The sequence below is a fragment of the Pocillopora verrucosa genome, chromosome 14 (genome assembly GCF_036669915.1).
Source record: "Pocillopora verrucosa isolate sample1 chromosome 14, ASM3666991v2, whole genome shotgun sequence".
NCBI classification, from domain to species: Eukaryota; Metazoa; Cnidaria; class Anthozoa; order Scleractinia; family Pocilloporidae; genus Pocillopora; species Pocillopora verrucosa.
This window is the reverse complement of record NC_089325.1, coordinates 7,379,679-7,402,722: the sequence shown is the minus strand read 5'-3', so window position 1 is coordinate 7,402,722 and position 23,044 is coordinate 7,379,679. Positions and strand designations below refer to the sequence as shown.

Here is a 23,044-nt window from a genome sequence, read left to right as displayed (position 1 = left end):
AGTGTGCTGATTCATACTGAGCCGGCAATCATACTGCGGTTGTAAGCATCCGGGATACTTGCGCCATGTGGAGGAAAAATGGCGGCTATCGTTGTCCCATCCAATTTAGTAAAGAATTGGGAAAAATCGGGGAAAGATGAAGTGTAAGTCTGTTCATTCCCTTTGAAATGCCATTTTATATTCAGTCTGTTTGAATCGTTAATATTTTTTTGCAGGTTTCGTTTGTGCAAGAACTGCGTGCGAGGCAAAGATGGAGAGCTTCTGGAACTAAACTTTCAATGCGGAGAAAATGGTACGTAGGTGTACTTGTCAATTATATTTAAATTCTTGTGATGATTTCTAAATTGGTTGTCATTTTTACTTTAGATCTTAAACGCGTGATCTATGAAGTATTTAACCATGTTATTCAAGGGGATCTAAGACAGGAAGATGCTATACCGCTCCTGTCAGATGTCACGGTGAGGATCCATTTATTCTTTGATTATTCGTTCGATTTGTTACTTCCAATTCTGAGTTGAATTTATGCTCTAGCGTATTTCGATTAAACGTCCAGCTTTGGTTCATAAGACTTTTGGAGGTCTACAACTTGTGTTTTCATAATTTTCCGATCGCGCTTTTCTAATTAAATTCTGATTATGTTAGTTCCGTTCAAAACAAAATATCAGCGCATCTTTGTATCTCCTTAGATTGATTAGTTTCCCAGGAAACTGTACTTTTTTGTTTTGTGTCAGGGGCAAGTGAAAAACTTTGTTTATGACAGATATATTTACCCTTTTCGCCTCAACTTCAGAGTGAATATTCTCCGTAAATTTCCTATGGCATCGACAGGGAGAATTTAGTTAAAAGCCAAGAGTTCCTTCAGTTGGCAATTGTTTCTTTCATTCTTGCGACCTCAATGTTTGATTGAGCAGTTAGTCCATTTGGATAAATTAGATGCTAGTCGCTCACAGGGGTTGATGGAGTAAGTGGTGTCTGAGAATTTTGAAAGCAGACATTTTTCATGCATTAGCCCTTCAATAGAGCACAAAGGAGCCTGGTAATCCTTTGATTTACGTTTAACCCTCTAACTCCAAGAACTGATTAACATGTAATTTCTCCCTAAACTATCAATACTTTATCCAGCAAACAGTTATTAAGAATACCCAACCATATTAAATAGAAGTTGTTACTTGATCGAGCATCAAATTCTCCGCACTAATCTACAAGTAAATGCACATCAGCAATAGGGGAGAATTAATGATCAGATCTTGAGGTTAATGCTTTAAATAACAGCTCTGGCATAATCAAGGTTTTGCCTTGGCTATTGTTTTTATTTATATTTTGTTTTTATTTTTCAGGAAGTCCATCCAGGATGTTCATCACTGCTAGCTGACCTGATATGTATCTTGGGTACTCAAGCTCTATCCAATTAATTGCTGTTGCTTTACATTAAAATTTGTTTAATTATTCTGTCCAATGTCATGTGCTGACTGCAGTGTTGTCAGGAGCACAGGTTTTCATGATTGTATGTATCCTATGGTTCCTGGTGTATTCACAATCCTATAGATGTGGAGAGTCAGTGCGCAGAGGACAAGCCCAGCAGGGAGAGGTTCTTGTCTCTGGTCGGAGCTTGCGTGGTATGTTAAGAAGCCAAAAGGCAGTGATGTTGCTCAAAGAAATTATTTTTGTTTTTCAAGAAATTATTTGCTCTAGTAACAGGAGTGTCAATTAGAGCCAGCAAGTAGAGGAATTCTTGGTCTATGTCCAGCAAAATTGCTGCTTATATATAAGGCCATCCAAGGGGAAAAATTTGGGGGCTTCCCTCAGTACATCAAGAAATTGAGATTGCACTAGCACAGTGACTTTAAGTAAAGACTTAAATACAATTTAATTTTTTTAATAAAGGGGGTAAGGTTCTAAAGGAACTGACAGTGGTGCATCATTGGTGGGGTAGTAGAACACAATTATTGATAATCATTATTGATAATGTAAATTAGCTATTTTAAAGAGTTTCAAAGCTGAAGTTTCGAGCATTAGCCTTTAGTCAGCTCTGATGAGGGCAAACACTTAAAACATACGCTTTAGAAACTCTTTATGGTGGCTAATCTATATTGTCAACTCAGTTGATAAAACCAAATCATCTGATTTTTTTGTTGTGATAAATTACTACATTGTTACAAAGAAACTAAGAAACTCTCAAATAGTGGAAGACCTCTTTTTCCTTGGGAACAATTCAAAATATTCTCGATCATTCCAATGATACCAAAGAATAAAACATATGTAGATATAGTAAATGTTATTTGAACACATCTAGATGTTTCCTTTTTTAATCTACATGACTGTCTGTAGGGATTGGTTCCAGAAGTTCTGCTCAAGGAGAGGCTCGAAGTGGAGACATTGGACTCACTAGGAATCATACAGTTAACAAAGGCTTTTAATCAGAAATATGTCAGGACCAAGACTAAACTATTGTAAGTGTATGCTGAAGGTCAACTTCTCATCCTTATAAAATATTTGATTTTCATGGTTAAGCAGTTCGTTTTTAAGATAACATACCAGTAGTTTTCAATTGACAAGCATAATCCAATAAGCTTAAGTATCCATAAGCTTTACTTTTTATTTGTCTTAATGAATGATATTTGAAACATGGCTGTGCTCTCTCTTTACTCGATTTGTCTCAGCAATCACTCACTGTTAAGCAGCTTTCTTAACTTGCATCTGTTAGACAGTCTGTTAAAAGCCAACAGTAGTGTGAGTCATGTGGTGTGTGTGCATTACAGGTTTCACTGAGTAGCAAAATGTTATGTTTACTTTGTAAATTGCCAGAGAACAGCCCTGTTGAGTGTTTTCAAGTTGACCATTATTGGTTGTTTTTAAGAATATGTTGTATCTGAACTGAGGCTGGCAATTAAGTGGATATCTGGTAGACGCCCTCTGATTCTTTTTAGGCCTCAAAGGTGTCAGTGTACTCCGGTGGTTTGGTATTTTTCATGCAGATTTCTTTACTTCTGTTGTTGTTATTTTCATTTCCTTAGCTATAAGCAGCAGAAATTTAATCTTGTGAGGGAGGAGAGTGAGGGCTATGCCAAACTGGTGACAGAACTGGGACAAGAAATCAGTGGACATGTCACCAGTGAGAGAGTTCTGGAGAACATCAAGTCTCTAATAGGTCAGGATAACTGTTAGATACCAAACAAGTGCAGAACTGTCATTGAGAGCTAGAAGATGTCTGAAACGGGTGGCTAGTCTACCATCTTCAGCCAGATACTTCCACCTAACTTATTGTAGTTGCTAATGAAAACTTGTGTATTTCATAACTGCATTCATCACTGTCAACATATATTGTAGTCTTTTTTGTAAAATTTGAATTGAGACCATGACATCAATTAACCCTTTAACTCCTAGAAGTGATTTACATGTAACATCTCCCTATAATATCCATACAGTATCCAACAATCAGGTGATGAGATTACGATATAATACCAAATTCTGGTAACTTACTCACAAGAAAATGTGTAACAGCTAGATGGGAGAATTAATAATCAGATCTTGGGAGTTAAAAGATTAATTATTATGATTTTTTTTGTTTCAGGGCGGTTCAATCTTGATCCAAACAAAACTCTTGACGTGTTGCTGGACTCGTTTGAATGCCGCATTGATATAGAGGACTTCTTTCTTCCCCTTTTGAAATCATACATGGAGAAATGTGAATTCACTGCCCTCTGTCACATCATAGGCTTTAAATTCCAGTTTTATAAGGTATGGATTTTTAAGAGAAAAGGAGTTTTAAGATTGACACTTTTAGGATGAAATAGGAATTCTTCTCTAATATTGTTTTTGTGACATTCTTTTGTTCTAGGAGCAGCCTGACTTACCCACCCCTCCATCACTTTTCCATTTGACAGCTCTGCTAATAAAGCATGGTCTACTCAACTTGGATGACCTTTATCTTTATGTAAGTAAAAACAAAACCCAACAGCATACAAGAGAAAAGTATGACTTAATTTAAAGTGTCTTTTTAACACTACCTCATCTACAAAAGGGAAAGTGAGGTGTGTTCACTTTTCCCCAATTGTGGCCAAATTTGACTGGCCTGTTAAATAGCTGCAGAGATGGTACTCACATTAGTGTTTGCAAACTTAATGTGGTCAATCACCGAACCATGTATGGCATATGACTACAGGTGCAAAGTTGGACAAAATAGATTAGACATGACCAATGCAATAATACTCTGGGAAGGAGGGAGGCACCAGTTTAAGGAGGGGTGGGGGGAGCTCTCGTTTTAAAGTTTTGGCAGATATAAGGTCTGCTTATTCAGTTAAAGTATTGGAGGGGTACTCATTGAAGGGTGTTGCTTATTGAAGTGGAAAGGCTAGCTCAAGGATGTCCCATGCTTTTTTTTTTAATTTGACAGCTACCAGACATTGTTCATAGGGGATCACTTTAGCTTTACTTTGCATTTCCAGGGAGTAGTTATGTAGAGCTCTTGCAAGTAAATAGATGTTAGAAGTTCATTTTTCTATCTCCAGCTCAGTCCCTCAGATGCAGACATTGTCACCAGCAACACAACAAGAATGGATGAAGCCAAACAGGAAGCAAGGAAGATGAACATGGCTGTCTTAGCAGTAAGTCTTTCTCAATTTTGAAATTCCAGTGTGCCTATGTATTGAATGCTGTACCAGATGATAGGTGGAGTACAATGGGTTGTTTGTATACAGGGGACCTGTTCTTATGTTGTACACTTAGAGCCTTTATCCTTACATGTAAACTTCGAGAAGCTATTGATATGTATTTTCTCCCCACAATTTCATAATAATATCCAGGAAGAAGGTAAAGAGAGAACAGAGATGTATCATGTGAATGGTTTCGTCTGGTCAAAGCACCAAACTCTCATAACTACAGCTGTAGTTATGAAGGGAATTTATCGAAGCTTTATGGGAGAATTTATCTTTCATAGATGTGTCTTTCCAAATATGTTAATTAGGTTTTCTATCTGCAATACTCACATGTACATTTGATGCTATGTATTTTTTATTGCAGGAAATTGCTGCAGCAAATAATGAAGAAGGCAACAAGGAAAATAAAGAAAATGATAAACCTACAATTGTATGTTTTTTTACTCTTGTTAAGGAAGATAAAAGAATAATATTTTATATTGTATTGGGTTATTGTCATTTATCCAGATCTTTAAATTCACCAGGTTCCAGATAATCAGAAGTTTGGCTTGTGTGAAGCACTGTTGATGGTAGGTGCGTGGAATAATGCTTGTTCAATTCTGGACAGATTACCTCAGTTTGCTGCTGTGTCCCATCCCCCCATAGCCAAGGGATTATGCAAGCTTATTCATACAACCATTGAACCTCTGTATCGAAGGTGAGTTAAAAACTATTTAGGGTATGGTTCCTCTCTTGTGTGTTTGATTGTTTATCACATACAGGGTGAAGTTACTGAATGCCTATTAGCTGAGACAGAGGGCATTTTTTTCTTAATCATTAGAGCACTTTGTCTTCATCCCTTTGTGACTTAGGCATGTTTGGGAAAACTTTGAAAATATGCATGAAATTAATCCTTAATTGCCTGAGGGCCCATGTGATTATATATAAAAATCAAACAATCAAGTTTCCTTGCAACTTTTCTTAAGGATTTGAATCTTAAAATGCTTCTTAAGTTTGCTGGTTTTAAAGAGTTGTTGACAGAGACTTGATCTTTCTTCAGACATGCTTCCAAGGCAGCTAGAGGACGACCTTATGCGCCTGTTCCAGGGGGGCCTCCACAATGCAAAGTGTTCACTGATCTTCCAGACTATGTGTTTTCCATGTTGCTTCATCTGGGCCCTCATTTGTCCACTGATCCAATCCTAATGGCAAAAATCCTGAGGATCAGTAAAGGGTTCATGAAAGATGTAAGTAAAGGATTTTTAAATGTATTGACACTCAAGATCTTGAGTGATTCTTTTAGCTTCTATTCATTTCTTTTAAGTAAGTTGAAGCAGTATCTCAGATTGCGAGTTTGGGGTATCCAGGAAAAGTTAGTGGTACATGTATTAAACACAGAGAACAGACACAGGTCTTCTCTTAGAAATTCTACCTTAAATTTGAGATAATGGAAAGGTTGAGGTACATACCACATCTGATTTTTATTTCTACTATCTAGCCTTTATGAATTTCTTTGTAGATCAATTTTAGGAATTTGGCATTATATCAGGAAAACACTTGAAAACTGTCAACTTTCTCTTCTCTCATCACCTGTTTGCTTTTTGATTTATCTATATTGGTTATTGAAGTGATTATGCATTGTTTGTGTTAGTCAGTTACTGTTGCTCTGTAAATTCCAAAGTATTTAAGACAAACGCTCAGGCTGATTTTATGGTTACTCTGACAAAAGTAATGAAAATCTAAGCCAATTTATGTTGTGTTTCCTCAATGATGGTTAATCAAAATCATTGAGTATAATCATGATAGCAAAACATGGCTGATGAGGAAACAACAGAGAAGATATTTCTGTTTGGGACACAGTAGAGACATTTTAAATCATAAAATTTTACTGGAAATGTTTCCTTTTGTGTTGTTGAAAGCATCCAAATGTGTTTGAGGAAAAGGAGCAGAATTCAGCTCAGGTTTGTTTGTGTTTATTATTGGTAGTCTTAATAGTGATTAACTGTAGAGTTCTGAAAATTTCAATCATTAATAGTTCTCAATATTCAATTGTGGTTGTGTTCATAGGAATAATTATTAGCAATAGTAGTTTCATTTCCACAGCCTTTTGCCCCTTGAGAGTGACTGGCATCTAATTTCTCCCTACAATGTAACCCCAAGACACACATTAAGTTCATGAGATGAAAAAGGAAATTATCACCAACCAAAGAAGTTCTTGCTTGTTAAACAAATTCTCCTTGTCATCACCTCAAGAAATGTATAGAGAACAGTATGGAGAATATGCATACTGATGTGAGGTTGTATTGGGTTAATCAAAGCTCTTCTCTTTTCTGTGTCAATTAATCCTTCCATCCCCTTAAGAAGTTGGTTGCCAGTTTATGTAGTTTGTTGCTGTGCTTTCTTACACGGATTCAATGCCTAAATTCCTCAGATCTGTCACATACTGATCTTGTGAAGAATTTTTGTCATCTCCAGGAGTTAAATTGTTCAGATTGTGCTGATGTATTTACCTGACTTTATCTGCAGGTTGAGAAAGTCTGGTGTGGGTTTTTGACCCTAATGGATGAAGTCCTGTTGCCATCAATTTCATTATTGGAATGTAACTCCAGTTTGGCTGAAGAACTTTGGGCCATGTTGTGTCGTTTTCCATATGAGCTCAGGTATATCATGTGTGTCTTAACCAGGATCTAGGGCCCATGGATCTAATAGAGTGCAAAATTAAAGTCTAACCCTGCTGTTATTATCCTATAAAGATTGTCCCTGGTAATGTTAAGCATGATAGGTCACGGTTTTTCTTTAGCAGAATGCAGATAATACTGTCAGGAGACTAACTTTGGTCTTTGAGTGACTTGTATCACTTCCCCATATGTGGAAGCTTATCAGCACTAGGTACCTCAAATTTCTGACACCCCAGCCTTCAGGAACATTGTGGTTCTTGTTGGTGCACAGTTTTGTCTATGGATTCCACTCAAGAGAATTCTCAAGGTTATTTAATTCTATTAGGGAAGTGTAGCTCAATTACATGAGAGTTATTGATGTCCTCTTCTCATAGAGGAACTCACATTATCTTTCAATGCTGCAAACTTCCAAGAGAAACTGTGGATTTTCTGATGCTGTGGCTGGAGAAATTGCCTCTTCATTCGTTCATCCACAAACAGTCATCTTATTAAAATAACTTGTAATTCAACATGTTGAAAACAAAATAGCTATTTTTTCATGCTTGTTTTTTTCTAAACAAAATTCAATTATGTCTCTTGTGTCAGGTATCGCCTCTATGGCCAGTGGAAAAATGAATCTTACAGCAACCATCCTAAAATGGTTGTAGCAAAAGCAGCCACAATAAAGAGAGCAAAATACATCACTAAGTAAGTTACTGTCAGTGTAGTTTCTGAACTTGATGGAAGGAGTTGCCAAAGGCTAGACTTAAAAATAATTTTTATGTTGTCATTGCTGTCCTCAGGAGGTTAACTAAAGAAAATGTCAAGCCCTCTGGAAGGCAGATTGGCAAATTGAGTCACAGTAATCCAGGCATATTGTTTGAATATGTAAGTTTGCAGCAATTTAGATATAATGTGCTGTACAAGTATGCAGAAATGAAATTAAGATGTTTCTACACTTGTTTGTCATCATTGATGCAGTGTTTTCATTAGAGCTGCAAGATGTTTGTACAGTTGCAAAATGTTTGTACAGTTGCAAATGAGTAAAGGGGGAAAGTTTCTTAAGAAACTGAGAAGCTGTGGTGCTGTGTCGGTGGGAGAGTATAACAGGGTAATTTAGTGTTATCAACTGAGTTATAACTTGGAATTCACTCTCATGAAGGGCTAATGCTCAAAATCTTAATGGTGGCCAATTTATGTTATCAGCTCCGACTGCCACGCCTCCTACATTGGTGAGACTGGCAGAAACCTCACAACTAGACTGACTGAACACAAATGAGCGACAAGGAAAGGCAATGTCAACAATCACATTTCTGAACATCACTGACTTACGAACCATGCTATTGACTGGGACTCTGCGCAATGCCTAACCTACAGCACCAACTACTTTCGATGACTGACCCTGGAAAGCTGGTTTACTAACTTGGAACAGACTCCTCTCAACAGGTGTCAACCATTACCAGCACCATACAAACGACTCATCCACGACATTAACATTACAAACGAACCGAAAAGAACGACCTAACTTCACTAACAGATCCAAACCAACCAATCACGACTGACCTATGCCACTAGAGTCTTACAGCCAATAACATCACGGCAAAACTGACCAATCAGTGTACACAAACCGGACTAAGTACATTCGACTGACAACAACCTTTCACTTGACTCTGATGATGACTTCCACTCAGGTTGTCGAAACGTCAGTCACCACTACTGGCAACAGTCCTTCTCAGGACTACACTCACCTGGACAATCAAACTACACTATTGCATTATCAACTCAGTTGATACACTAAATTACTCAGCAAATGAGTAACCCTAGATGTGCCTGTCTTTTTTGTTTTGCTGTCAATTTTTAGTTCTGTTTACAGGTGTGAGGTTTGGTGACTGTGTGGCAAGCACCTTGCCCACTCTTTGCCTTCTTAGAACAATTGTTGTGATCTCATGACCCCATTATTCATCCATAGCTCTTGTCACAAATTCAGAAGTATGATAACTTTATTGGGCCTGTGGTGGATTCACTGAAGTACCTCACTCCTTTGGCGTATGATGTTTTAGCTTGTATCCTAACTGAAAGAGGAATTTCATTGTCTTTATTCTCCCACTTTTTGCATAAGGTCATAAAGATTCTCTTCACTTAAATGCCTTGTCAGGGCACAGCTGTACAGGCTACGAAAACAACAGAATTTCTACATGTATGTCATCTATATTGTAGTTGAAATGGCAGACCAGCATACATGGTAGCTTTACTTAAACAGTAGGTTAAATGTTAGCAAGTTTGCAGTTGCTATTACTCTTTTCCTTAACAAGATGACAGATTGTATCATTGAGGCTTTAGCAAATCCTGAAAGAGAAAGGCTAAAACATGAAGACACTAACATCTCTGAGTGGCTCAAAAGTAAGGTCCATCTTATTGTAACTTTCAACACTGTTATTTTTCACATGGTTTGTGATATTTACAACATCAAGTTCAGTGGCCTGAGGATCTAACTTCCCATATCGTAAGTGGAAAGGAAGAGGGACGTGCAATTTGTAGTTTCAACAGACATTATGAATGAAAACGCAAGCAGGTAGCTGAGTAGAAATCCTTAATTAATCAGCTGGGAAATACTTTCTTGATGTTGGCCTGTGAATCAGCTTTCCTGGGGTAGGGGCAGCTGGGTTGGAGAGAGCTTCCGCACAGGCTAAACTGGTGTACAACTGAATTCTTCATTGTTTTGTTTCAGGTCTAGCTGTATTTTGTGGTACTGTATTCCGCAAATATTCCATTGAGCTTACTGGTCTTCTGCAGTATGTGGCCAATCAGCTCAAAGCTGGAAAAAGTTTTGATTTACTTGTGTTGAAGGAAGTTGTTCAGAAAATGTCTGGAATAGAAATATCAGAGGAAGTGACTGCAGCGCAACTTGAAGCTTTGTCTGGTGGTGAACTTCTGAGGGCTGAAGTAAATATCTTTTTTATTGTCTGCTCTGGGAAGCAACAGAAGCCAGTAGTTAATGTATTGGACTCCAGATTGGAGATTGTGGCTCAACTCCTGGTTGAGTCTTTGTGTTGTGCTCCAGAAGAAGACAGTTTTCTTTCACAGTGCCTCTTTCTAATTAGAAGTACAAATGACAACTAACAAACAATGTTGTGATGAAGGCTACATGTACATTTAGCAGGCCTTTCAGGGAGAGTGATAATACCCCTTGTTGCCACATGCCATGAAGACTAAGATAAGGGCAGTAACCAGTAACCCTTTACACCCAAGCATCAGTATGCATATTCTCCATACTGTTCTCAATATATTTTCCAAGATGCTAATGCGGAGAATTTGTTAAAAAATTAAGAGCCTCTTTAGTTGTTGATCATTTCCTTTATTCTCATGACCTCAATGTTTGATTTGGAGCTGATATTGTAGGGAGAAATTAGATGCTAATCACTCATAGAGGTTTACGGAATAAAGGATAATGATGCTTTTTAACATCAATTGTAGGCAAGTCTCTACTAACTTTTTCTTCACTTTATTCATGTATGTAGACAAGGTTTACGGTAACATAGCCAACAGTTTTCAATGTTTTTCTTCAGGGTGGATACTTTGGCCAGATTAGAAACACCAAGAAATCTTCCCAGAGGTTGAGAGACACTCTCATCGAGGGAAAATTAGATTTACCGCTCTGCTTGCTCATGGCTCAACAGAGGAATGGCATTGTGTTTTTTGAAGATCCTGATAGACATCTGAAGCTTGTTGGAAAGCTCTATGACCAGGTATGATTGGAAGTTTCCATTGCACCGATAGTTGCAAATCCAACAAACATAAATTTCCGTGAATGTCTCTGCCCTAGTGGAACTATTCAGTTTGAAACGGTGCAGGTGTTCTTTGTAGTTCTCGTGAACCTTCAAGCAAATTTTGAACGTGGAATCTACTCGCACCTCTAAACCTGGTACTGGTAAAATTTGCATTTAATTCCAGTCTTTATAGGAAACGAATACTGTACAAATATCTTCGGTGGTAATTAAATAATCTTACGGTTTTTTTTGTCGGTACTTTTTTGCGTGAAATAAGCTGAAAGTAGCTAGCTAAAGATGACAGACCAACCAGAAGTTTTGGCCGCCTAACGACTCCTATGGACAACTCTGTACGAGTGCTGTGTTTTCAATATCTTTTACTTGAACTGTAGAAATTCTTTTGTTTTCTAGTGCCAAGACACCTTAGTACAGTTCGGTGGCTTTCTCGCCTCGCAGTTAACTGCTGAAGAGTACGAATCACATGTACCGTCCTTGGATGTGTTAGGCCAAAGTTATCATCTAACACCTGACGTGGCATTCTTTCTGTCCAGACCTATGTTTGTTCATCAGATAGATGTGAGTATTGAAAAAAAAGATGTCTTGTTTTCTGAAAAATGATATTGAAGTTAAGATCTCAATTCTAAGATATTGAACAAAGGCACACTTTTTTATTGTTTTGTTCTGTACTCACCTCCTAGATTAAGTACGAGGAAGCAAAGAAAGCAATAGCTGCCAAAGGAAAACAGCTTCAACAAAAAGTGAGTCGGTAAACCATAGCAAAGTAAAGCTTTGTTGAGATGTTATATGACTGACTCCGCGAGCCGATAAGAAAGCGTTACTCCTGCGCAGCGATTGGCTATCCAATCCAATTGTGCATATGCGGATATTGGTCAGTCTTTTCCAGAAAAAGCCGGATTTCAGCCAGGCGCGCAATAAACCCCTTTATGATCAGGTTTGTTGAACGTTGGCCTCGTTCTGCGTGCAGTTATGGACGGTAAAACCTTGGGCTCTGATGCATATGCATATGACAGTGGAGATTTTTATCGCCATTATGGTAGTTAAGAGAAGTGACAGGGAAATCGAAATTGAAAGGAGCAGTTCTGCGGTTTATGTTGGCTGGGCGTGGTCAGGGTTTTTTGTTGTTGTTGTTGTTGTTGTTCACACACCGACTGATTATATAGAAGGCTTGTTTCGAGTAGTCAGTCGGTTCAACATAACTGCAAGGATATTGAACGTTCTGCATGCAAACAAAGAAATCTGTCTGATTTTATAACAACTGCACCTTATTTTAATGCTTAAAAGTATGCTTTTCACAGATATTTCAATGAATTCACCTGACCTGCATTCCCACAACAGATAACATTTAATTTGTTTCTGTACAGCAAATTCTGCAGTGCTACATTGAAGCCGTGAATTCTGCGATGGAGCCTGTGTTCCAGAGTGCACGGCTCTTGCAGGCACCAAGAGTCTGGAACAGTATCAGGTGGGTTGATCAGTGTGTATCTTCTCCTTTTCATTCTAATACATTGTCACGCAAACAGGTGGCGAGAGTGGACCAAATAATCAGCAAGGGAATAATATCATGGCAAAAGATTGATTCGAAATCTCTTTACGAAAGCACAATAGCATGTATGGCGATCAGAGAATTTATCGTTAATTTAGATCGAGAAAAGGTTGAATGTTGCCGTAAAAAGTTGCAACAAAGATTTAATGAAACTTTTGGAATATCAGATTTCAAGAAAAAAAATTAAACTGAAAACAAACAAACAAACAAAGAAGAAGGACATAAAGTACATTCATCATCTGCTTTGGATGAAAAATAACAATTCTATGGTTGGTTCACATTTCAGTCCTCAGTTGTATGTGACTTTCTGGGCGCTGTCCATGTTTGATCTGTATGTACCATCCGAGAGATATGAACAGGAACTGAATAAATTGAAACAACAACAAGCGCAGCTGGATGATAACAAGGATATGGTAAGTTTTATTATCAAACCGAAGATCTTGAAAAGTTGAATCAAATTTTGATTTTCTGTTCCAATCGCATCTGATAGATTTTGTGATGTCTTTTTGTCTCAATGGGCTACCCGTGCAGCAGAAATGCTTCCCCTTTTGCTAGATGAGAGCAATTTCTTGAATCAGTGTAGGCGTGAAATAAGGTTTTTTCTCCCGGGTCCCCCTACTGATACCGGCTTAGTGCTGAAAGGGCCACCCTGCCTAAATAAAGATGACTTGACTTGAGTGTTTTGTGAAGAGGTCTGTGATCGAGCAAGGACTAAGTTACGTGTTGTGTTCTGGGGTTTAAAACTTTTCCCTAACAGTGGTTCCTCTCTAAATCAAAGAGATTAGATGCGTGGCTAACAAAAAAAAACCTGGAAAACCTAAGAATATAGCAGCACAGGGAGGGGAATAATCTGCAACGAACTATACGAGAGGAAGAGCTGTATCGGCCTGATTTCTGAAATTCTGTGCCATTCTGTTATTGTTAGATCGCAAAGCTCCCAAAACTTGACCGTTTAAGACTCCTTTATTAATGAGGATTATCTGTGTTGAGCCTCAGTTGAGTGTATTTAGTTGAAGTATGTCATGCTTTTCACAGCCGGTCAGCAAAAAGAAGAAGGAAAAAGAGAGGTGTTCTCTTTTAGTGGAAAAATTGAAAGAAGAGTTTAAACAACAGGAAGAACATAACCAAAGAGTGATGGCATCGCTGAAACACGAGAGAGACTCATGGTTGCCAGCAAGTAAGTTCAAAATTATCTTGAGGACGTCACGGTATATTCCTGTTGAAAACTGAAATTTATCCGGAATTTTTCAAGTTCGTTGTCTGTAATCCGTTTTTGTTGTTGTTATTCTTAACTATCCTTCTTGTTTCTTGGTTTGTTACTTCTTGTGTTATGATTCTGCATCTCTAGCTCATTATGTTGTGAGCTTTTTGTGGCGCTTTGTTCTGGAAACTCTTGTTACGCATCTGAGTTATAATTTATCTCTTTTAGAAGCGACAAAGAGTGAGACCATTACACAGTTTCTTCAGCTCTGTATGTTCCCGAGATGTGTGTTTACTGCGAGCGATGCTGTGTACTGCGCCAAGTTTGTCCACATGCTGCATAATCTCAAAACGCCAAACTTCTCAACACTGCTCTGCTTTGATAGAGTAAGTGGCATTTCAGCTCATTTATTAGATATGTATTCTTTTTAAAGGGAGAAACTTTACGTTACATTATTTTTTTAAATTTAAGGTATTTTCAGATATTTCCTACACAGTGGCCAGCTGTACAGAAAATGAAGCTAGTAGATATGGTAGGTTACATAAACGAATATTATGAACCAGTATTACAAATGGAGCAATTTTCCAATTGGAAGGCTAAAGTGTTTCGGGATTGCGTTGTTGCTACTTGACCGCAATTTGTGATTGGTTTGAAAAAAAAAACAGCGCCATTTTCTCAACCAATCAGATGAAAAGCTGAAACAAATCTCGGCAAGGTCACCCGCGTTTTCCCGCGCTTCACGCTTATTTCATGTGTTTGCTTTGAGTTCTTGAATTATGTTTCTTAAAATATTTACTTTTTTTTTTCGTTTGGCCGATGACGGGGTAAATAATATCTCATCGGCTAGGAGGCATTGCCTTGATAAAACCAGAAGGAGAAGTAGGAGCGTGTCTCTGTGGAGAGTACCATATTTGATTGCTAACCTTGGATTTTTTCCCGTGATAGGTCGGTTTTTATGTTCAATGCTTGAAATCGTGATGAGATGGCACGGTGACAAGAAAACATACGATAAGGTATTCTTATTTTGTTGTTGTATCTGCTTATCTTGTCATGTGATACATTTAAAATTTAGTAATTTTTTTATTTGCTATCATCTCTCCTTTCAAAGTCTTTTAGTTTTCCCAGACATGGCCCTTTATTTGTACAAGGTCACTGAAATACGTTCATAAACAAACCCTTATTGGAAAAAACTTTTTCCCTTGAATGTGTGGTAATTCTACATATCGTTTAGCTATTTAGTGAACGCTCAAGCTGTATAGTGTTCAGAATACAATTAAAAACTAGATGGCTTTTGTCACGTCCAAGAAAGGCAAAAAGTTGGTTAACATATAGTATATGAGTGCTCTTTTTCGTCTTTCATAAGGAATGTGGAACTTATCCGGGATTTGTGACAGTTTTAAGAGCTACCAACAACGATAAAGCTGATCATCTAGACTACGAGAATTACAGACACGTTTGCCACAAGTGGCAGTACAAACTCACAAAGGTACTTATGGTATATTTCCCAATTTACTGAAACAATGCCTACTGCAGGAATATTGTATGGGTCAAAGCGCAGAAAATATAGTGTGAATCTCGAGCTTTGAAAGAAGTTGCTTAGAAAGTGGCACATCCATGGGTCGAAATGCTGACGTAACAGCTTCCACACGCGAGTAATTCCTAATACTAATTGTTTTATTCGTTCATAAATGTTCTAAAACCACTTAAGTGCAGAATCAATACTTAAAGGTCAACTGGCCCGGCTTGCGTAATTTTTCCCGCGCTTGACGCAGGTTACGAGGGTCACATGCTCTGTTTCAATTGGTTGTCCGAAGTTTAACTTCTCGCAAGATTCTGCAGAAGAGCTGTTTTTTTAATTTAATTTAATTTTTTCTTTTTTTTCTTTTTTTTCGGTTTCAAGTAAGCTATAGTCGCCGAAAAAACCGATTGCCAAATTGTTAAAACGTATCTCGTCTTCGTCTTATTTTTCTGTTCCTCAGGCTCTTGTGGTGTGCTTAGAATCTAAGGATTATACTCAAATAAGGAACACGATTATGGTGTTAACCAAGGTAGGTTCCTAGCCCTGTCAAAAGTCATCGGGCAGAATGCCTGTTACTCTCGCGACATTTACGTGCATCAGCAGTCTGTAATATCAACGGCTAAGGTTACACTGATTGGTTTTTATCGCACGAGATTTTGGGCCATTTCCTTCACAGGGAATATTTCCCTAACTCATTACCTTGATATCTTTGCAGAGATCATTGTAAGCGTTCGTCTTGTTTTTAATTTTACCCAATTCTTTTGACAGATTTTGCCCTATTACCCTAAAGTGTTAAATCTTGGTCAAGCGCTGGAAAGAAGAATTGATAAGATCTGTGAGGAGGAGAAAGAGAAACGACAGGATATTTACACGTTAGCTGTAGGGTACGAGAATTGGATTTCTTTGTTGTTGAATGTTTAGTGGCTTATGACGGCGATGTATGAAGTTTCTCTTCGTATTTCTTTTCCAAATTTAGCAGCGGTATTCCCATTATAATTATTATTTTAATGTTTGATTTCATGTCTTTTCAGGTATGCAGGTCGTTTGAAAGTTAAGAAAAGAGATATGGTAATAGAGAGCGAATTCCATCACAAGGAAAAGGTAAATTTAACTGCAGAAATTTGTCAAACTTAATGTTTTGAAATCTATCTTTTCAGGTTGGCTGAACGCAGTTGCTTGTATACTTTGTTAATTTGGTCCAAGAAGTAGTAGAACCTCTTTGCAATGAACACCATTAATGCTGTAAAAAGTGTCCCTCGAATAAAAACGATCCTTGGTAACACGTGCAAAGACTTAGAGTCGTATTTGCTACACTTGGGACACAAATGATGTCCCTGAAATAGAGGTTTTTCAAACGAGAGGTTCATTGTTGTGGTCTTGTTTTTTGTAGCAAGCTGTACAACAAGTAAATTTTGGAGAACACAAGATTTAATGTCTGCCTTCCTCAAACAACTGCGGAAAAAAAATTTGTCGTTCTACCTTGTAATTTGCACCTTCATATGTGGAAGTTACGAGAGTAATGGAAAATGTCACGCTGGTTTCATTTTTCTATTTTTTGTAACCTTCTATACGCGGTCTATCTTTTTTCAGCCTCTTGCAACCACTGCTCCGTCGTCAACTCAGAGTGAACCTGTTGCTGTCAAACAGGAAAAAACCGTGAGTTGCAGTACAAGTGTTACATTTCTATCATAAAACAATAGCCAGCTTTAGGTATTGGGTTTCAAGAGGTAAACTCGAATGATTCAGCGCGGTTCAATCTTTCGTGCATTTTTGGTTGTCAGTTTACTCCATTGAGAAAGTAAAGTGAGATCTGTGGACGTTTTTTTGTGTCCTTAACACTGTTTATTTCTTTAGGAAGCTCAACCAACTTCCACGGCGACCTCGGACTCATCAAGTAAGTTTTCCAAGCACTGCAGCGGTTTAATTCAGTCGCAATCATCATGTGATTTAAATTTTTGTTCTTTATCATAGAATCTGCAAAGAACGATACAGATGCGAAACCGAAGCTCTCAGGTTAGAAGTTAACCATGTCCTAGATGTTATATAGGTTACACAGTGAAGAGAGAAAAACTACTGAAAGGAGTGTGGATAGTTAACGGAGGAAAAGATCTTGGAATACAAGATGAAGAAAACATTCAACATTTTACAACAAGCGTCTTTAGATTTGTTAACAGTTTGTTTCTTTCTGGTTTTTTTTTCTCAGCGAACATCAAAAAAGAGCCGGAGAACTCAAAATCGTCGAGGTTTGTCGCTTTTTCCTTTAAAGCTACCTATGTCGAAATTGAACAAACTCGCATCAGTGAGAAATTGTAGAAGTTTTTCAATAATGAACAGTGTTCAATGCTTTGTGACTTTGCTTCAATCTAATGGGCTCTTTTTCTTACCCAGTCCCAACTCGACCAAAACCGACAACACGCCCACATCTCAAGAAAAATCGGCTGGCAAATCAAGTGCAGGCTCATCCAGTGCGAAATCATCTGGCACCAGTACCCCAAGTGGTCAAACTGACTCGCCTGGAAAAAATACGCCTAGTAACAAGTAAAATACTGAATTGAGTCGCTGTATAACTAAGTGTGTGCTTATAGCGTTATTTTCTCTTTAAGTTAAAAAAAATAGTCACGTGTTTCCGTCGCAAACTTTCTTGGAAGATGCCCTCTTTTGTTGCATTATTTATTCTGTCAATCAGAGAAGTGGCCCGGAAATTATCGGAGAAATAGTCCTTGAGGTTAAACGACAAACACTTTTCAGAATGTCACGAAACTCTCCCCTTTTTGGGTGAACGTGACTTGACATTTTAAAGAACGGCTGCGAAAAGGAAAGACCGGAAGCTTTGAATTCGGCGAAAATTTTTCACTGTCTGAGCCGCGTTAGTCCAGTTCTGGTTTACCGCAGTTGACACGAGATTTAAATCTTTTTTGTTGATCATAGATCCAGCTCTACTGGTGGTAACTCAAATCAGCCAGGATCCAAAACTGTTGCGTCAAATTCAACCTCAAAAGGAACGAAAACACCCACCAGCGCTAAAAACTCAGAAGGAAGTACGAACGGAAGTGACGTGTCTACTGGCAAAAAGACCGAGTCCAGGTGAGTATCAAATGTAGTGAAAAGTTTTCTTTGGTTTTTTGTAACTGGAATCATTTCCTATTGATCTTTTGGTTTCGTCAGCTAAGCTAAGAACTAGAAAATGCACTGGTTTTCACGAGGACGCAATTACAAACCAAAAGATAACGATTTTTATATGTTATTTTCAGTAAACAAAAGCTCAAGGACAAAGAAAAAGAAAAAGCTACGGAAAAAGAACAAAATGACAAACCCAAAGAAAAGTTGAAGGGAGAAAAAGCAGAGAAGGTAAAGGAACAGAAAACGAAGGACAAAGAGAAAGAGCGAAGTAAGAGTCTTGAAAAGGAAGGAAAAGACAAAGTGAAAGAACGACTGAAAGATAAGGAAAAAGAACGGTCAGGAAGTAAAAGTAAACATTCCTCCCCAGCTGTGCCTGAGTCGCCGCGTGATGGAGAGTACGAAAAAGGTACAATCAATTACAGAACACATTTAGTTCGTGTGGTATTACAATATGAGAAAGAGAGAGATACCGATATAGAACCAAGGTAATGCTAACGCCGGGCAAACTATCAGAAGCGAACTTATGCTGTTTCCCTTTCGGCTGATCTTATAGCGTCTGGAGTAATTGTCAATAGATAATATTCTCAGGTGGATTTAGAACTGGAAGAAAAGCAAGCGAAATGAGACGGCCTGTGTACTTTAACGTTCGAGCTAGCAGTAAACGTGGCTTAGAATGTAGTGCTCAGTGCGCTTGACTCTAGAAACTAACCGAACGTGATTATACCTGGACAGCGGCCAAATTGTCTGGGAATCGTCGAAGGGTTTACCTACGTTGACAAGCCTTCCCCTTTGAATAAAAAGAAATTTCATGGTCGCTTTGTGATAGCGATGTGTGCTTCAATCCTAAATTTTGAAACGATTACTGAAAGCAATCTTCTGATCAATGAAGTTTTTTGGGGTCACTTTCGTAGATTCGCTGACAGATTTATTTCTTTGTAATACCTTCCCCGTAAGTTTCCATAAGTGGAATCAGAGCTCAGATAAAAATAACAAGCAACCCATCACTGACCTAGTTATGTACTTGTTTTCTTTCAGAAGCGAAGCGTCGCCGACTTGAAGGCATCTCTTCGCCATCTTCACAGGTTTGGGTTGTCAATTTTTCCTTTTTTTGTTTTTACTGATCTGTTTGATTGTGTTGATAATTCTTAAAGTTTAATTCTGTTCCTCCTTTCCTTAAAATTAAAATGATTGCAGAGATATGTTGTGCGATATTTCAATTTTGCTTTCCAGGAGAACTCTCCGTCGCAGGTTGCTGGTGATTCTGAGTCATTTAAGGTAAATTTTTCCCCAATACTTCGTAGAGAAACCATGTAAATTGGTTACAGGGTAACTACATCAAGTGTATACACAGAATACCCCCCCCCCCCCCCCCACTCATTCCAGTGCAGTGTTGACTTTTTGCCTCAAACCTTACGTTTACTTAGAAAAAAAGGTTTTTAGATACATACAACGTTGTTTTTAACTCTTGTTTGCCTTTTCTCTTAAGAGTCCTGAAAATCAGGAACGGAAATCAAAACTGATGGATCACGAAAAGGAAAAGACCTTAAAATCGGACAGGAAACGGGTGGGTTTTGTAGCTGTTTACCATGAAGTTGTTTAGTCGCCATTCCTTTGGGGAACAGTTATTGAAAGAGCACAATCGTCGTCTGAAATGGAAGCAAAGTATTAGGAACTTCGCTTAGCAACCTTTCATCTTGACGTAAACCGCTGGCTCTATTAAAGTCAGCGTTATTTGCCACCAAATGCAAAACTGTGTCATGTTAGAGATCATGTAAAGTCGCGGTCTTGGAATGAGCTTTTGTGTTCTTCCGAAGTAAGGGCCTAATTTGTATAATCCTTAATCGGCCCATGGTCATTACGGAAGCGTAATGCCCTGCTTTGATCTCGCTCTGAGCCAATTAGAGCGTGCGTTATATCGGCCACAAGCTTAAGCTATTTGTTAAACAGAGCACGTATTATTATTATCTTCTGCTTTTCTGACGATTTGTCTCTGATTAATTTCCATCGTTTCTTCCTTGATATAGACTTCGTTAGAACAAGGTGAAGGAAAAGAAGCCAAAAGGAGGAAAGAAGACGGAGAAAATACAGTTACTGTATCCAAGACAACCAATTCTCACGGATCGGACACAAAAGTCAAAGTGAAAGGCGAGGTAAGAAATGTTTTATCATCAGGCGCAACAGGCGCAACATTTAGGGTGAATATTGGTCACGCAATGTCGTGTGACAGTAATTAAACTGAATGAACAGCAAAAATTTTCATGAAGCTTTCCAACAGCTTTCACTTGTCGTGTTAACAAAGTTTCTACAGTTGAAAGATTTTCAATCCTTTCGTTCGGGATTTAGGAGAAATCAAAAATGGTGAAACTTGCTAGGAAACCACCAGCAGACGGTTCACCTCCTGGAAAAAAGGAGAAGGAAAAAGCCAAAGATAAAGAAAAAGATAAAGACCGAGAAAAGGAGAAGGAAGCTAAACCAACTGCGAGTAAAAAGGTATGGACATGGATATCGATTCTCTTTACGTTGGTGTACCTAACGAAAAATAGTTGGAAAGAAATTTTACGTACGCCATTACCTCTCTCTCTTTAACAGATCGCCTTCCTGGGGTGGAATATTGGATCAAAATTGTGGTCAAACCATCCATTCCTTATATTGAACGTACATGCAATTTACTATGGTGGTTTGTTTACTTTGCAGAAAGAGTCTCGTCACCTTGAAGTCAAAGACTCTGAACCCAAGGAAGAACAGGAACGGCCAAGGAAACAATATCCTTTGTTAACAGTGACTTTATAATAAAACAACTCATCTCTCCTGCGGGGGCTTTGTAGCGTCAAAAATACACAATTTATCTTTTAAATCCTCTTAGAATCTCCACTTTTTTCTCTCAGAGTCCCTCCCTCCACACGGGAGCATAGATGAAATCTGACAAGATGCATAATATATATGGGTTTCGTGCCCCGTGGAGGGAGGTACTTCCAGGTAATAGGTTGATGGGCATGTGCTGCTAGATGGGGTGGCATTTTCAATAGAGTTGTTTGAACGGGGTCGCACATTTTCCGGATTTTGGAAGTAAGGAAACTACGAGAAGTAGGGATTTAAAACTTGGTAGATTCGCGGTTAAAAAGTTGTAGCTGCGTTATCAAAAGTTACGAAGATGGCAGGGGTCTATAATTCACCATAGAGTAGAGAATAATCAATAGGAGTTCTGAGAAGCAAACGGCACATACCCAGCAAAATCTCAAGTACTCCCCCCTTCCCCATCCCAGAGGGGTTTCTGTAAGAAACTAACTCCCAATTCAGAGGGAATAACAATACTCCAATTCACTGCATGTTACAGAAACCGGGGATTAGCTCTGTCACTGAGTTAGGGCCACTAGGCCTTATGATTTGAAATCTAATCTAAATCAATTTCTGATTTAGGGAGGAAAGCCTCTTTCATTGAGCTTTATTCATGAACTGAATTTTTCTCTAAATATCCTCGTCAACTGTCTTTTCCTTGACTCCTTTTACTCATTCCAAGTCAGGATCGAGAAATCGCAGAACATGAGTATGGAAGATCTGTGAAGTGATTATTTCTCTTTCATTGTTCCTTTCGCGGCACCCAGAAGTAAATTTTTTTTACAGAAATAGTTTGAAAATGTACACGTCTCTTCAGAAAGCTGGGCGCTCCTACAGTGCAGATTTACACCAATTTTTTTTTTAAGCGTTCAACATCTTGATGTTGTAGGGTTTTCCTAGATTTTCCTTCCGCTGCTTAGTCACAGTTCGGGTAGCGGAAGTGACATTGTGTAGTTGTGAATATGTCAGTTTTCAAGTGTTTTAATTTTTGAAACGTCATGTTAGAAATTAGTGTGGAATACCTAGTTTGTCTGTGGGAGAGACTATTTTGAATCCAAGCAACAGAACTGAATAAAATTCATCTTTGTACAGAACTGGAGGTTTCCTCTGTTGACTGTTGTAAAATATCGGCGGTTCTTTTGTATGTGATCACGCTCGTACCAATCAATGAATCAGCCATATTCTGACACTTTGACGTTTAGCGACCGACGTTCGGGTTCAATATCAGGTTAAATTTGAGCCAGGGGAAGGCGAACACAGTTCGAGCATCGGGGAGTTCGCGATAGCTGATAGTAAATGACTGAAAAGGGCACTTGCTTTGGCATAATAACAAATGTGATATCCATGCAAATTAAGGTTTTGAAATATTATGGCTGTTTATTCTGCTTCCGACTGCTACTATTTGCTCACTGCTAACATCATGATCGAGAGCTTCATTACAAGGAACAGATCCGTGTTTGCTACTAACCCATGAGCTACAGATGGAAGTCGCTCTAACACGGCCAATTTGGTTTCTGTATGATTAACTGAGAGACCTGCAAGTTTAACACTTCACTGATTTACTACCCATCAAAGCTGACAAATTGCTTGACTACAACAGCGCAATGAGAGCTTCCGCCTAAAATTGCTGCCGTGGTGAAATCTCCGCACGACCTCAATTATCAATCTCGGTAGGGAAGCAATGCTTTGAAATTTTCTTTTATAGGGAAGAACATTGGGAGGAATACATTACCCGGATTACTTCACG

The 23,044-nt window shown here is 38.4% G+C and overlaps 1 protein-coding gene across 1 annotated transcript; it reads left to right on the top strand.

Annotated features, from left to right (window-relative positions):
- The first annotated feature begins 38 nt into the window (after nucleotides 1-38).
- On the top strand, nucleotides 39-22,391 carry LOC131776528 (THO complex subunit 2). Its single transcript, XM_059092724.2, has 47 exons — nucleotides 39-143; nucleotides 216-292; nucleotides 367-458; nucleotides 1,338-1,389; nucleotides 1,546-1,616; nucleotides 2,329-2,450; nucleotides 3,015-3,148; nucleotides 3,572-3,738; nucleotides 3,839-3,934; nucleotides 4,509-4,604; nucleotides 5,020-5,085; nucleotides 5,180-5,352; nucleotides 5,695-5,881; nucleotides 6,554-6,595; nucleotides 7,161-7,294; nucleotides 7,898-7,999; nucleotides 8,095-8,179; nucleotides 9,261-9,354; nucleotides 9,611-9,691; nucleotides 10,020-10,234; nucleotides 10,858-11,037; nucleotides 11,470-11,634; nucleotides 11,757-11,816; nucleotides 12,441-12,541; nucleotides 12,909-13,035; nucleotides 13,658-13,799; nucleotides 14,052-14,209; nucleotides 14,295-14,355; nucleotides 14,769-14,836; nucleotides 15,187-15,309; nucleotides 15,803-15,871; nucleotides 16,111-16,226; nucleotides 16,374-16,443; nucleotides 16,933-16,998; nucleotides 17,197-17,236; nucleotides 17,314-17,355; nucleotides 17,546-17,585; nucleotides 17,731-17,880; nucleotides 18,271-18,426; nucleotides 18,594-18,868; nucleotides 19,498-19,544; nucleotides 19,693-19,737; nucleotides 19,949-20,026; nucleotides 20,487-20,612; nucleotides 20,806-20,952; nucleotides 21,157-21,224; nucleotides 21,970-22,391. The coding sequence occupies exons 1-47, from the start codon at nucleotides 79-81 to the stop codon at nucleotides 22,004-22,006; spliced, it is 4,908 nt and encodes a 1,635-aa protein (XP_058948707.2). The 5' UTR covers nucleotides 39-78; the 3' UTR covers nucleotides 22,007-22,391.
- Nucleotides 22,392-23,044: the final 653 nt, after the last annotated feature.

Excerpts from the sequence above, each read along its gene's own strand:
- LOC131776528 (XM_059092724.2), top strand. The coding sequence starts at position 79 with ATGGCGGCTATCGTTGTCCCATCCAATTTAGTAAAGAATTGGGAAAAA. Across the intron at positions 5,086-5,179 it reads AAAATGATAAACCTACAATT|GTTCCAGATAATCAGAAGTT; the intron begins GTATGTTTTTTT and ends TAAATTCACCAG. Across the intron at positions 6,596-7,160 it reads AGGAGCAGAATTCAGCTCAG|GTTGAGAAAGTCTGGTGTGG; the intron begins GTTTGTTTGTGT and ends CTTTATCTGCAG.